The sequence below is a fragment of the Salmo salar genome, chromosome ssa06 (genome assembly GCF_905237065.1).
Source record: "Salmo salar chromosome ssa06, Ssal_v3.1, whole genome shotgun sequence".
NCBI classification, from domain to species: Eukaryota; Metazoa; Chordata; class Actinopteri; order Salmoniformes; family Salmonidae; genus Salmo; species Salmo salar.
The window spans coordinates 20558309-20574220 of NC_059447.1; the positions used below are offsets into that span (position 1 = coordinate 20558309).

At 41.7% G+C, this 15912-nt stretch overlaps 1 protein-coding gene across 2 annotated transcripts in view; it reads right to left on the minus strand.

The window, feature by feature from the left end:
- Positions 1-330: 330 nt before the first annotated feature.
- Positions 331-15912, minus strand: part of LOC106606464 (transportin-2) — a 37080-nt gene continuing 21498 nt past the window's right edge. For both annotated transcript variants that reach the window (XM_045719916.1, XM_045719917.1), the window contains exons 13-24: positions 14594-14819; positions 13966-14137; positions 13475-13561; positions 11853-11960; positions 7257-7415; positions 6937-7024; positions 6574-6672; positions 5452-5547; positions 5024-5199; positions 4646-4720; positions 4220-4359; positions 331-4020 (exon numbers count right to left, since the gene is read on the minus strand). In XM_045719916.1, coding sequence (XP_045575872.1) covers positions 4252-4359; positions 4646-4720; positions 5024-5199; positions 5452-5547; positions 6574-6672; positions 6937-7024; positions 7257-7415; positions 11853-11960; positions 13475-13561; positions 13966-14137; positions 14594-14819 — 1394 coding nt within the window. In that variant the 3' untranslated portion in view covers positions 331-4020; positions 4220-4251. The remainder of the gene's footprint in view (positions 4021-4219; positions 4360-4645; positions 4721-5023; positions 5200-5451; positions 5548-6573; positions 6673-6936; positions 7025-7256; positions 7416-11852; positions 11961-13474; positions 13562-13965; positions 14138-14593; positions 14820-15912) is intronic.

Genomic DNA, 15912 nt, shown 5'->3' on the forward strand with positions numbered 1-15912 from the left:
TATTTGTTTGTACACTAGCCCTTTGTTGGCTTTGTAAATTGTATTGTTCATTTAAGAAAAAAAAGCATAGGATCAGTTTTGACAGTGTTTACAATAAAGAATTGCATTCATACATTGAATGATAGGTCTGCACTTTAAGCGTAATCCATATGTTGTCTCAGAACAAGCCGAGTTCAGATCCTCTCATCTGATGGAAGCCATGAAAAAAGTATACCAAATGTGACAGGGCGCAACATTAACTTGGCAAAGCCAAACTCAATAATATGTCAGAAAATTGCTACATTAATGCTATAATCCCAAATTCATCTAAATAAAAAGAGTCCACATCGGTTTATTCCCAGCTTGATAGAAAACCTTTTATTTCCCCATTCTCAAAAGTAAACTAGAAAGTGATACATCAGTTAACATCCCACCTGCACCACAGTTGAGGAAAAAAATACCAGTACTACATCAAATTCATTCCTCAAGGCTCATATCTAGATTGAAACAAAAATACAGGAGTTTCACAATTCTTCCCTTCTTTCCCCAGGTATGCACCACGCTCTGTCTCCCCCTCTCAGTACTACCACTTTACATTAAACTTGACAAAATCAAATGGTCCGCTATAAAACAACGAAAACAAAAAAATTCTTTAAATAAAAAGAACATTACAGGGGGAAAAAACTTTTAAAGTCTAAAAAAACTTTGTGCGCTTCTTCTGCACAAAAACAAAAATATAAAAAAATAACGGTCATTTAAAATAAAAATGAACATAAATAAAAAAACAAAATGAACATCTCATTAGCCTTGGAAAAAAAGTAAAATGCCTCTACTTGTGGAAAACTGTTAAACTTGAGAAGTATAGATGGTTTTGAGATCAATGTTTCGCTACTACGATTTAAGAGGAGATTTAACACCGCTCAACATTTTTAGCCAATTCTTCCTGATAGGACCCAGTGTCACATTGGGAGCATTGTGCAAAGACTGTGGCAATTAGCCAGTATCTCTGTGCACACCTATCCTACTCTCAACCTTGGCGGACCAGACACCCACCCACCAACACTTGCATATCAGTTTACCCCTTTAGGATATGATTAAAGTGTCACCCTCTAAGGGTGGAAGCGGTTTACAAAAGTGTGTAAAGATTCAAAATACTGTCCAATCAACCACTTATGTACAAGTGGGTTGGTGTTAAAATCCATGTTATATGGATAAACACATTGTATACAGCTTACTTGAAATTGCATTTTCATAGGTACGCCTGACGCTTAAGGCAGTGTTTTCTTCACATTTTGAATATCTATTTTCATTGTGCGGCGTAAGATAAAGATGTCCATAGTTTAATTGACTCGCTAAATCTTAGCTAAGCTCTGAAAGAGAACTGATGTACGACTGGCAATCACAAACGGAGATGGTAAAATATGACAAGTGTTGATGATACACAGGGTGTCTCCAATATCTCAGGTGTGAGCTACATGTCCATCACCTTGTGGGAGGGCCGGTACAAAGTTAAGTCTAAACGGCACACACGCTTACAGTAAAATACAGACACTCAACGAAATAGTCCGACGTGACAGAGCTCCAGACATCGACAAAATACAAGACAATCACTCCCTCACGAATGTTAATGTATCCAATCTCAGGGGGAAACAGAGAGATTAGGATCAGTATAATAATACCCAGACATATCCTACACAGTATCCACGGGTTGAGGAAAACAGCCACCACCAACTGGACTAGAGCCAGTTTAACCTGGACTTTAAGTACTTCTACTAAAGATAGCTGCCCACTTTTATTATCACAGCATGCGTGGGTGCGTTGCATTTGATGAAGCTCTTAAAGACGTCCCCCTAGAAGGGCATGTATCCGCCTTTAATGAGATGATAGTCAAATAAAGCGATTATGGAAAAGCATGCAACTCAAGGTTGTTCGGGACCATGGACGAGATATGTATTATGTATTATTATGATAGCCGACCGACTCGTCAAGGTCTTTTTCCATCTTCGTGGACTCATTGCATTCTCCACTACATACTCATCATTCTGCTCACGTAGAAAAGGCTGGTACATTTTCTGTTGGACTGTCTGGAAACACTGGTGGGAAGTACATTTGATCCAAAATACTTGATGTTGGTCAGTCCTTCCCCTTTAAAAGGGCTTTCAAATGAAATCATACCCATTGATTCTTGAATATAACATATGCCTAATGCGTTTAGCTCAACTGTCAAACACCACCAGAACCCAAAATGAGCTTTTTAGTCCCGTTTGTTAATAAAAACGTATACAAACACTGTATAGCCTCAAAACACGGTTAAAACGATCATCTTGATACCATGGACAGTCAGTCCCTGTATCCATTACTCTGTCCATGAGGCTGAGCGTCGTTACATTTCTCCAGCCTCATCCCTCAGCTGTTTACCAAATCAGTGGCGGATTAGCCGTTTGGTATTGTTCAAAATGCTGATTGACCCTTTAAATCTTTTCCATCCATCTGATTGCATGCCTTACTTTTAAACCAAGCATATGAACGGAGGCATTAGCCTTAACCTAAAATTCTCATTTTGACCATTGCTTATACAATATCTTATTTATATCGTGTCTTACTTCAGCAAGCCATAACAGTCGTAAAAAAAACAAGTGCATAATTTCAATTCGAACCAGCAACTGATTTATTCTAAAGTTCTTCCTGAAGCCTTAATGCTCAAGTCCATTGTAAAAACTATAAAAACAAAAGTAGCAGCAAAACGGATTATGATTTTTACTACAGTATAACTGGTTGCAGGGATGTGATTCTTCCATCTTCTATAAGATCGATTGAATCTTGCGTCTCTGAACTATGGCATCGCTGGATCTCGACACTATAGAAACCCACCCGTCCTGTTTGTTAGGTCTGGCGACGGGGAGGGCTGGTCACAGAATAAGTACGATGGGGTGGCTAAATAACCTGGTGTTGTTACCTTAGAACAATAAGCTGACTACCATTGTTTCTAAAGGTAAAAATCTACTTGTAACAATGACATACGCACACACGTCACTTAAGAGGTTATCATTGCCATGCAAACCAATCAATCCCTTATTGGAAAAATGACCTTTGTCAGCACTACAGTAAAATGATTCCTGGTAGGATTGTGTCTGTCTGTTGTAGTAAAACTATGAAAGGAAAAAAAAGACTACATTTAAATTAGTATTTCTCAAAAAGTAAAATGAATTCAGCAAACGTGGGAAAAGGAAGAAAAACTGTCTAAATATACCCGTGTTTAATAGAGAAGTCCCAATATGAACAGGTATGGTACTGTACTGTCTATGAAAGCTTGAGTAGTAAAGGTGCAAATTACTCTTCTAGAACTCTCCCCGTTATTACGTTGAAAAGCATTTCATGCTTTCCCTTCTGAGGCTAGCCTTCGGGAAGCTATCATAAAACATTAGCGCTACTTCGGTATCCCACCCACAGCCTTTGTATAGATTATCAAATGACTATTGTAGAATGTATGCAAAGTGCTTGTGCACTGATTGGTCTTTCGGGCCAAGGCAACTACCTTCGCTTCCGGAACTAAGTCTAAGTGTGCCAGTCTACATATTATGTGAGTTGTGTTTTTAAACTGTGGCTCCTGGGCTGGTTTTTAGATTTCTCCTTAATTTACTTATTCCGGGGTTGCTGCCACCCCGCCCGCCCTCCCACCACAGCTCTCCTCTAACCTTGGTATCTAAAGAGTTATCGAATGGATTTAAGCCGTTCGCAGCCGACCCCTGCATATGCTTATCCTACCCTCCCTCCCCCTCTTACAGAACCCTGTGGCTTTGGTTACATCGGAGTATGTCGTCGGATTTAAGTTTGGCGTTTGAAATCCAGAGGCTTTCTCCCCAGTTTCCCTCCCAGTAACCCTCCCTCCCACCCACCCTCACAGAGACACACAGGGTCGTGGGACTTGTAGTCTGAATGGACAGGAGCCAGGGCCAGTCCCTCTCCTCCTGCCCCCACGATCAGGGCAGTGCAGTAACACAGATGGATGAGTTCCCCCAGTAACCCTCCCGTAGATTAAACCTGGAGAGGGGAGAAAGTGGGAAAGGGGGAGAGAGGAAGAGGAGCGAATAAGAAGAGGAGAGAAGAGGGAATAGGAAGAGAGAAGAAACAATGTTTTTATTTATTCAGGTGAACAGAGAGAACATGGAGTAAACATAACATTAGGATTTGGGGAAGGGAAGCTGATCCTAGATGAGTTCTACCTAAAGTGAGTCAATACCTGACAGGCGTGTCCTGTGTCGGCGAGGGGAACTACACGCCATAGCAGGCCGACAGCCTCTCCTTCAGCAGAGGGGGGAATTGTTCTGAGAACTGCTGCCAGTTCTCCTCGCCCACCTGGTCCTTGAAGCCATGGAGGATCTACAAAAACAACAAAGCTTGTAAATCAAGGTGAGATATAGGGTCAGAGGACTTCAACGACTGGCAAGCTGGTTCTCTTTTGTTTTCTTAGCACCACACGTCTCAGAGTCTAAAATATCCACAAGATATGTTCAGATTTCGAATGTCTGTAGAAAAAGATCATCACAGGCTGTGGAGAAAGCAGAGCACTAGGTCGACTTAGAACCCAGCAGTCTAGAACCTTTGTATTCTGAGGATCAAACATATGGGTGAGATTTGTTGAGGTTTATATCTCCGGAGTGCTTACCTTGTAGAACATGTCCCTCAGATCGTCCTTAGGACTAACCCAGGAGGCCACAGCATCACAGAAGAAAATGAAGTCCTGAAGAGACACCAAAGTTCATATGACAACATCCTCATCATGCAACATTCATATCGCTCATTTAGCATCCAATCATCCTTCAATGACACCAAACGCGCTACGTTGAATACAATGTGCCTTCTCTCACCAGTTATCTCAGTCTAAATTACATCCACACTAGTTATTCAGATTTGGAATGTCTGTTTAGAGTTCATTATAGACAAGAGCAGAGGCAACACACTCAGGGAATAAAAATATAACAAGTCCTGGCCCCAGTAAATACATGTTCCTGTGTGGAACAGTGTTCAGAAGCCCCCCCCTCACCTGAACCACTCCAGCAGGGTTGACTCCAATCATCATGCAGATTCCACGGAACGCAGAGTCTTTCTCCTCATTGTCCCTGATGTTCCTCAACGATGTGCACCAGGGTCTGATAAACTGTTGCAGCATGGGAGACACCTCCTGTGGACACACGTAGCCCAGCCTGCCGATCGTAATGGCTGTCCCAAGTGAAACACAGAGGAGTGATGATTTATGTGGCAATAACTAATTGGCCATAACAACAGGGTTTAGAACAATCACTTCAGTGTCAGAAGTGTTAGTCACACACTCAGACCTTAAACTTCCACATAGAATATTTCAGATTTCGAATGTCTGTTAGAGAGATCATCATAGGTGTGGACTGGAGCCTAAATACTGGTTTTGTCTATGGGGGTGGGGGGTTTAAGCATGCGTGTCTGTGAGTACCGTACCTGTATTCTCCAGGAGGGTCTTGGGTGTGTTAGGTCTGTTGATGATCTCCACCAGGTTGTTGAGGACCAGCCCAACATAGGGTTGCATGTCTGATCCTACAGGCACCAAGGAAAACACCACAATCATCCAGTTGGAAATAATGGCATTGCTCGCCATACATGGGTTCAATTACTATTGGAAATCTTTCAGATACTTTGAGCATTTTCTGAAGCCTGCCTGGAGTGGCAAATGGACAGGGTTTAAACTTTAGGGACTTTTCTATTGGTTCCTTTCCAACACAATCAAGCTTAAGTATTTCAAATGATTTCAAATATAATTTGAAGCCAGGTCTAAAATCAATCGATTCCTACATCAGCACTCAAGTATTCACTGTCATTTAGAGTATTTATAGTGTCATTACAATCATTCCTATCAAATCACCACTACCAACATGGATTACTGATGGAGTCAATCTGGTGGTGTTGCTTTCTGGCCAATTTCCCAAAATGGCCGCCATCTTTAAGCAATGGTTCCCCCTAGCTCAGCTGAGCAATCTTCTTCATCCTTCTTGTCAGTTGTCCCTGTAGAGGTATTATAGCACAATGTCGCTACACTGTACTACTGCTGGTCGGCCTGCCATGCTTGCACACACCTGCAGGCCTCACTGTTACCGAGTCCAATGGTAGCAGGACCCATCACTCAGGCATCTTGCAGCACACTGTAGTCAAGGAAGATTGGCTCACTAGTATGACAGAGGGTCATTGAGTTCATGGGTTATAGAGCAAGGGCAGCGAATCAAATCGGACAGAGTTAGCTACATGCTCCATCCAAAAGACACCAAACCCTAGCAGCACACGCCATAACACACAGCACCATAACCATCTGTGTGTTCATCCCTATGTTGTGACCTCACAGTCACACTCAGACCTTTCACTTCCACATACAACACTTCAGATTTGGAATGTCTGTTAGAGATCATCATAGGAGTGGATGGTCGCTGGTGGTCTGTGTGTGTTATGAGAGTTAGAGGGAGAGGAAAAGCAGAGATAGCGAGACACACATTTTAGAGTGGTTGTGAGGTAAAGAGTGGGTGTGTAAGAAATGAAGACTGCAGTAAGTACACACAGCAAGCAGTAACTCACCCATCTGCATGGCGATCTCGCCAATGGCCCAAGTAGCGTTGTTACACACAGAGATGAACTCTGGGTTCAGGTTCAGGCCCAGGATCGGCATGAACTCAGCTGGAGGGGAGAGACAGGTTTATATACAAACTAGTCACACAATCACTGGTATACACACACTCCCACAAACACACAGGTTCATTAAACAGTACACACAACTAGTCACACAACCAAATGTTATACACACACACCAACATACAAATAAAACAAACTACTAGTCAGTCCACACTCCTCAGCGCCAGTAACTGGTGATCTCCTCCTGATTATCAATCTACTCTTTCATGACATTGACAATTAATGTCTTCACTACTATGGTTGACTCACCAATGCAGGGTTTGACATGAGGGAAGCAGGCCTTGGTCAGGTCACCCAGCAGGGCAAAGGAGCTCTGTCTCACCTCTGGCATAGGGTCCTGGAGGAACGCACAGTTAGTCTCAAACTCAGACACACATCTGGTTAAAACAACTATTTTGAACTTTCCTTAACACTCCAAAAAGTAAGAATATCAACTTTCATGTATTTCTTTTGGCCAACGACAGAGCAGCACTGTACAAGCTATACGGCAACATATCCTCCTTCAAGTTGACTAACTTCACATTTTCAAAATGGCCGCTGACAGTTGGCACTTGGAGGCCCCTGAGTACCTGCATGCACTGGAAGAGCAGGGTCATGATGTTGCTGCGGGCCACCAGCTGGTCCACACTGGCCCCCAAGCCCTCGGCCAGGCCACTCAGCAGGTCCAGGGCCACAATCATGAAGTCCTTGTCAGGGGCTTCGTACTGGTCAGGGTGCTGGTTGTACATCTGGAGAGAGAGGAGACGGACAGAGAGTCAGTGGGTTTTGGTCACAGTTAGGATATGAAGCTAAAACGTACGATTTGTTTAATAAATTGCTGAATAAACGCAGTTTGTTCACACTAACTCATGCTTTGTGGTGTAGAATAAATTGACAAGTAACATTTGTTTATAGTAAAACAATTCCTATCTGAAACCAGGTTTCCATCCAACCTTTTCATGTGTGGAAAGTAAATGTCGGATAAAAAAAAAGTCACGACAGGCATGATGGAAAGAGAAAATTTGTCTAAACTTCCAAAATGTGGACGACAAAAAAAATACGCTCAACAAGGTGGAATCTTTTTGCTTAGGTAAAATCTATTATGCGAGAAATGGCAGTGGAAAAACTTGTGTAAATATTGATATAACCATCATACTGAAGGTTGAGTCACATGATGACATGTGGTCCCCCCACTACAACACAGGAAAGCATGCAGTTTATTAGGCTACAGATGAAAGTTATGAACTTCACAGGGTGGTTAACCTCCCTGGGCAAGGTGGGACGTTTGCGTCCCCCCTAGTCAACAGCCAGTGGAATCGTGTGGCGCAAAATACAAATACCTCTTAAACGCTATAACTTCAATTTCTCAAACATATGACTATTTTACACCATTTTAAAGACAAGACTCTCTTTAATCTAACCACACTGTCCGATTTCAAGAAGGCTTTACAGCGAAAGCAAAACATTAGATTATGTCAGGAGAGTACCCTGCCAAAAATAATCACACAGCCATTTTCAAAGCATGCATATATTTCACAAAAACCAAAACCACAGCTAAATACTGCACTAACCTTTGATGATCTTCATCAGATGACACTCCTAGGACATTATGTTATACAATACATGCATGTTTTGTTCAATCAAGTTCATATTTATATCAGAAACCAGCTTTTTACATTAGCATATGATGTTCAGAACTAGCATACCCACCATAAACTTCCGGTGAATTTACTTAATTACTAACGATTAACGTTCACAAAATACATAAATTATTTTAAGAATTATAGATACAGAACTCCTTTATGCATCGCGGTGTCAGATTGTAAAATAGCTTTTCGGCGAAAGAACATTTTGCAATACTCTGAGTAGATAGAAAACACACTGAAGTTTCTACAACTGTTTGAATGATGTCTGTGAGTATAACAGAACTCATATGGCAGGCAAAAACCTGAGAAAAATCCAACCAGGAAGTGTGGAAATCTGAGGTTTGTAGTTTTTCAAGTGATTCCCTATCCAGTATACAGTGACTTAGGGTTCATTTTGCACTTCCTAAGGCTTCCACTAGATGTCAACAGTCTTTAGAACGTTGTTTCATACTTCTACTGTGAATATGGAGCAAACAAGAGGGCCTGGAAGTTGATAAGTGAGATAATTACATGAGCTCAGAGGCGCGCACTCAAGTGAGAGTTAGCTGTGTTCCTTTTCTTTTCTGAAGACATTGGAATTGTCCGGTTGGAATATTACTTAAGATTTATGTTAAAAACGTCCAAAAGATTGATGCTATACATCGTTTGACATATTTCTAAGACATAAATATAACTTTTTTGACTTTTCGTCATGACATTTGCGTGCGCTTCCTGCATTTGGAGTAGTGGACTGAACGTGCGAACAAAAGTTGGTATTTGGACATAAATGATGGACTTTATCGAACAAAACAAACATTTATTGTGACCTGGGATTCCTGGGAGTGCATTCTGATGAAGATCAAAGGTAAGTGAATATTTATAATATTATTTCTGAGTTTTGTTGACTCCACAAAATGGCGGGTTTGGTTTCGTGTCTGAACGCCGTACTCAGATTATTGCAAAATTTGCTTTCGCCGTAAAGCTTTTTTGAAATCTGACACAGCGGTTGCATTAAGGAAAAGTGTATCTATAATTCTTTAAATAACTTGAACACTTTATCAACGTTTATGATGAGTATTTCTGTAAATTGATGTGCTCATTCACCGGAAGTTTTAGGAGGCAAAACATTTCTGAACATTACACGCAAATGTAAAATGGGGTTTTTGGATATAAATATGAACTTTATCGAGCAAAACACATGTATTGTTTAACATGAAGTCCTATGAGTGCCATCTGATGAAGATCATCAAAGGTTAGTGATTAATTTTAGCTGTATTTCTGGTTTTTGTGACGCCTCTCCTTGCTTGGAAAATGGCTGTGTGGTTTTTCTTGTTTAGGTGCTGTCCTAACATAATCTAATGTTATGCTTTCGCCGTAAAGCCTTTTTGAAATCGGACAATGTGGTTGGATTAACGAGAAGTGTATCTTTAAAATGGGATATAATAGTTGTATGTTTGAGAAATTTGAATTATGATATTTTTGTTGTTTTGAATTTGCCGTCCTGCTATTTCACTGGCTGTTGAATACTGTGTCCCGCAGGTGGGACGCTAGCGTCCCACATACCTCAGAGAGCTTAACCACTATGCTACCTACACGCAACAAGTCAATTGGATGGAAACATCTCTGGTGGGAAAACGCACATAATGTTTTTATGTAGAATATTTGCATGAAAATCTGGTCGCCAATTGGAAGGGAACCTAGCTATATCTGGCTTATCTTGTAACCGTTTGTTGCTATACATTAACATGGTTCTTCACTGAAGGCATGTCTGGTGATTTAATGTGTATAAACTGTACTAGAGAGAGCAATAGTAATGGTGTCTTTGTAGGTACTAACTCCACCATGGCTCGTAGGACAAAGCCTATGGGAAAACAAAACGTATCATTTTGGGGGGATAAACGGCAAAGATAAGGTCTGTGGTAAACACAGGCTTAGGAGATCTTATACATTTTGTTTTATGAGAATCTTCAACTAACGTTACTTCTTGTGAATTGAAGAATTAATGTAATCAAAACAAGCACATAAAGGCTTCATAATTCATAAAGGTTATGTCATTAACCTGTTAGGGCTAGGGGGCAGCATTTGTACGTCTGGATAAAAAAATGTACCCGATTTAATCTGGTTACTAATCCTACCCAGTAACTAGAATATGCATATACTTATTATATATGGATAGAAAACACTCTAAAGTTTCTAAAACTGTTTGAATGGTGTCTGTGAGTATAACAGAACTCATTTGGCAGGCAAAACCCTGAGACATTTTCTGACAGGAAGTGGATACCTGATGTGTTGTATTGCCTTTAAACCTATCCCATTGAAAAACACAGGGGCTGAGGAATATTTTGGCACTTCCTATTGCTTCCACTAGATGTCACCAGCCTTTACAAAGTGTTTTGAGTCTTCTGGAGGGAGATCTGACCGAACAAGAGCCATGGAACGATGATGTCCCATTAGACACCTGGCGCGCGAGTTCATGTTGGGTACCCTCGTTCCAATACGTTATAAAAGAGTATGCATTCGTCCACCTTGAATATTATTCATGTTCTGGTTAAAAAAGGCCCTAATGATTTATGCTATACAACGTTTGACATGTTTGAACGAACGGAAATATATTTTTTCCCCTCGTTCATGACGAGAAGTCCGGCTGGCTTAGATCATGTGCGAACAAGACGGAGATTTTTGGACATAAATGAGCTTTTTTGAACAAAACTACATTCGTTATGGACCTGTGATACCTGGAAGTGACATCTGATGAAGAGAATCAAAGGTAATGGATTATTTACATAGTATTTTCGATTTTAGATCTCCCCAACATGACGTCTAGTCTGTATCGCAACGCGTATTTTTCTGGGCGCAGTGCTCAGATTATTGCAAAGTGTGATTTCCCAGTAAGGTTATTTTTAAATCTGGCAAGTTGATTGCGTTCAAGAGATGTAAATCTATAATTCTTTAAATGACAATATAATATTTTACCAATGTTTTCTAATTTTAATTATTTAATTTGTGACGCTGACTTGACTGCCGGTTATTGGAGGGAAACGATTTCCTCAACATCAATGCCATAGTAAAACGCTGTTTTTGGATATAAATATGAACTTGATAGAACTAAAAATGCATGCATTGTCTAACATAATGTCCTAGGAGTGTCATCTGATGGAGATTGTAAAAGGTTAGTGCATCATTTTAGCTGGTTTTATGGTTTTGGTGACCCTGTCTTTGACTTGACAAAACATTACACACAACTCTTGTAAATGTACTGTCCTAACATACTCTAAATTTATGCTTTCGCAGTAAAACCTTTTTGAAATCGTAAAACGTGGTTAGATTAAGGAGATGTTTATCTTTCAAATGGTGTAAAATAGTTGTATTTTTGAAAATTTGAATTTTGACATTTATTTGGATTCAAATTTGCCGCTCTTGAAATGCACCTGCTGTTGATGGAGTGCACCACGGGTGGCACGCTAGCGTCCCACCTAGCCCATAGAGGTTAACCGACTGTGTTACCCGAGGTAACTCATTTCCAGTTTTTAGAACAAGCTGTCGAGCTCTATAGGTTCTTACCATGGCCTGAGCGAGGGTCTTCTGGACCAGGGTTACACAGCGCTGGTAGACAGGCTCACAGTAGGGCAGGAAGCCACTTTGCAGGGCCGTGGCCACCGACGACAGACACTGGGGAGGCACAGGGAGAGACAGGGTTAGTTTGGTGGGTGGGGGACGGTAACAACAAAAATACTGCCTGCATATCAACAGGTCAAAGTAGTGTCCTGTCAGTGTGTCCTTTCCTTCATTTGCACCGATCTTAAAAGGGACAGTTCACAAATTTGATGTATTTTTTTTATACCTAGGTAATTTGGAAAAAATATTCTTATTCTTAAAATTCCCTTTAAGATATAGCATTCTTTTACTGTTCCTGTGATTTCATATCAACAAAAGTAGTCAAGGAGAGGGAGTGTATTTATAACTTTTCAGATACAGAAGTCAGTCAGTCCCCGTTTAGACCTCATGAGCCAATACATTTTTAGCAAAATCACGTCCAGACGTCAACATTTTTTAATTTTTTAAACAAACCCAAGATCGACCAGAGCCTGTCGTTTCCAATGGGAGGAAATTAATCATAGTGGGCAGAACAAGCAAGAGGTGGGTAGCACCAAGCACCTGCTAGTGAGATTCTATTGGCGCATTCAAGTACATATTTGCATATTTTCGTGAGGGAATGCCTACTCTGAAGTGAGCATGTGCAATAACTAAATTTGCCCTTGCACTCCTAAACACACATTTGTTTTACTTTGGCAAAGGGTAAAGTCCCGAAAACACAGTCCAGTCTGTTACAGATTCTAGTTTTAGAAACAGAAAACTGTATGGAGATCAAATGTTCCATCGATGAAAACATGCAGAATGTCAGATTAAATACATCTCGCTCCATCTTCTCCCACGGCCGGCCACTGGGCTTCCTCTCATCACCATATCTGGTAGTGAGTGGAAATGCCAAGCGGATGCTTCACACATACATCCGGTGAAATATCTGTCTTTGTTCTATCCAACGCTTCTATCATTAAGATGTGTAGTACAATAAGATGTGCAGTATAATACAGACCATTGGAAGCACAACAGTCACCCGTTTTCATTGGTATGCTTTGAGTGGCTCTAAGAGCTAAAGATCCTTTTAAAAATCAATAAAAAATGACCTACAACAAAAAACCAGCCTAGTGCCTCATCTCCGGCACCAGTTATTTGTCAGCTGAAGAGGTTAAGGAGACCAGTCCTACCAACATGCTGCTGTGGATCAGAAAACGATCTCTAATTAGCATCATGTATGTTCAGATGAGAACATGTCATCACTTCCACAGCAGCAGCTAAACGCAAAGTCGTTCTGCAGTCTCCGTACACACACACACACACACACACACACACACACACACACACACACACACACACACACACACACACGAGCAACAGTCTACCAGCCACTTAAGGAGTTCTAGGCTTTTCCCCAACATGCCAGATTGTCCTTCACCAGAATATCATTATTGTTGGTGTCTGGCTCACGAGACTAGCAACAGCCATAAAGCAATGACAGCAAATACCATAAAATCACATCTAAGAATGATCCACCTCGTGATGCACCAAACATGGTTGTATATAATGTATATAATAATGTATGTATGTATATAATGATGTATAACCTCCAGAAGTGGAAAGAGATCCTTGTCCTCATCCTTCAGCTCATTCCATTTGGCAATGAGGGGAGGCATCAGCTTCTGGATGTACTCCTGTAGGGGGAGAGAGGAGACTCATTATACACTTCAGTAATAAAGATGAAACCTGTGTAAACCAACCAGGTTGAGGTTGTGACGTAGCGACAACCTACACGTGACATGATTTATACACGCGTCTTCTCTCACTAAACCACCTCAGAGTCTAAAATACATCCACACTGGTGATTCAGATATTCATCATAGAGGAGAGCAGAGAGGCAACCATCTTCACCATAAAGATGACCCTCTGAAAAGTAACCAAGGAGGTTGTGATACAGCAACAAAGCACCACAACAGAGGATGTTGTACATCATAAGACGGTTAGGAGTTGTTGGCCATGAAGCTGATCCAGCTTGCTGATCCAGCTTGCTGATGTTTCTAAGTGCTAGTTTTCTAACTAAGTGAAGATCCAGACTCACAGGCTGGTTGAGGTGGTGTCCTACGGAGTCGGCGAGCGTTCCGATGGCGTCGTAGAGGATGAGCAGGTTCTTGTGCTGGTACTTGCCGAAGGCGAACACCAGCGTGTCCAGGATGAAGCTGAGGTAGGGCACCAGCTCTGTACACGCCTCCTCCTCCAGGGTGGCAAACGCACTGAGGGACACAAAGGCCAAAGGGTCAGAGTACAAGAATGGACACGTCACACACACAGACATTAATACAATGGAAACACAATAACATCTGCTTTAACAACCAAGCTGGCCTATACACAACCCTTTAGGAGACCAGTCCTACCAATATTCTGCTGTGGATCAGAAAACGATCTCAAATTAGCATCATATGTTCAGGTGAGAAACATGTCATCACTTCCACAGCAGAAGTCAAATGCCCAGTCATTCTGCAGTCTCTGAACACACACCCCCTCTTGAGCGTTTAATTGAGCTTGCCTTGAGTGCCAGGGTTGAACTTTTGGGACTATTCTATTGGTTCCATCACAGCAGGCAAGCTCAATCAAGCACAGCTTAAGTAATTGGGGGGGGCAGGTCTGACTGTCATAGCTGAAACACATTGACAATGCCAAAAGGACCCTCCCCCACACACAGCACACACCTGCAGGCGGCCTCCTGCACCCTCTTGTTGCCGTCCAGTATCCTCTTGAGCAGCTCGGTCATCAGGGGTTTGAGGTGGGAGTCTGGGGGCTGGCTGACCACCCAGTGGGCGTAGCGGGACAGGGTCCAGCAGGCGATGGAGCGCACCAGGGCCTTCTTGTCACACAGGCACGCAATGAGGTGGGGGAGGAGCTCCGGAAGGTAGGGCACCATGCCCTGCATACAGCCTGGAGGAGAGGAGGGGTTAGAGAGAGAGTGTTTTTTCACAGTTCTAGAGGTAAGGCACCACAATGCATGGAATTTTACTTTACCTTCTATGATGCTATTTTAATATTTGGTTTGTGATTGGGGGTGGGGGGGGGATCAGTTTAGTAGGGAGGGTATGAGGGCAAAGCACATATTGGAGATAAAACCTCATAATATTAAGTGATCAGTTTAACCATGACACATTGTCTTTAGCTGGTGTATTTGTGAAGAGATTCAATTGAATATTGCCATCTGTGTATCGCTTAGGCAATGTTCAATTCCTCCTTTCATGACGATAAAGTTGGATAGAATTTGAATCTGGCTAGCCTGAGGCAAATTCTTTATTGACAACACTCAATTGTAGGCCAAGTCTATTATCAACACAAAGCCACGTGAAGGACAGCCAGTCATCTGGCTTAGTGTTTATACGTTTTAATATAAAATATACTCTCAAATGGAATCCAATTAGTGTACATCCTATTAGTGACGTGTTAACTGGGTCAGCGCAGTGGAAAATATATGGCATTACACCTACTCTGCATTAGGACAGTGACACGTCTCCCTATAATGTCAACATCTGCTGTCTGCCTATATGAGTGTGTTACTGACTAACAGACAGGGGGGTCATAAAGGGCTGAAGAATGAGAGAAAGAGAAGGTGTAGCCAAATCACAGTGGAGAGAGAGCAAGACAGAGACACAGTAGAGTGACAGGGGAACCAGACATTGGCTGGAGCAGCCACTGACAAAAAGGAACGACAGCACCACTGCCAAGTCAATCTGAACTGACCTATCACAACACGGAACTAGACAGAGTTCCACTAGCAGAGAGTCCGCAGGGACAGAGTGCAGTTTTCATTTCGTTGACACCTATTTTTCAGTGGCAATTGACGAGACGATAACTGACTAAACAAACCCAGAAAACACTACAATTCAGCAAAATTATTTTTCATTTAAGTTGATGAAAACAAGACAAAATACTGACTACAATCACTTGTTTTTTTTACCTGCTGCAGAGTAATGTGTTCTGCCAATTGGACTATTGGGAAGAGAATCCTGCGATATGTTATGCAGAA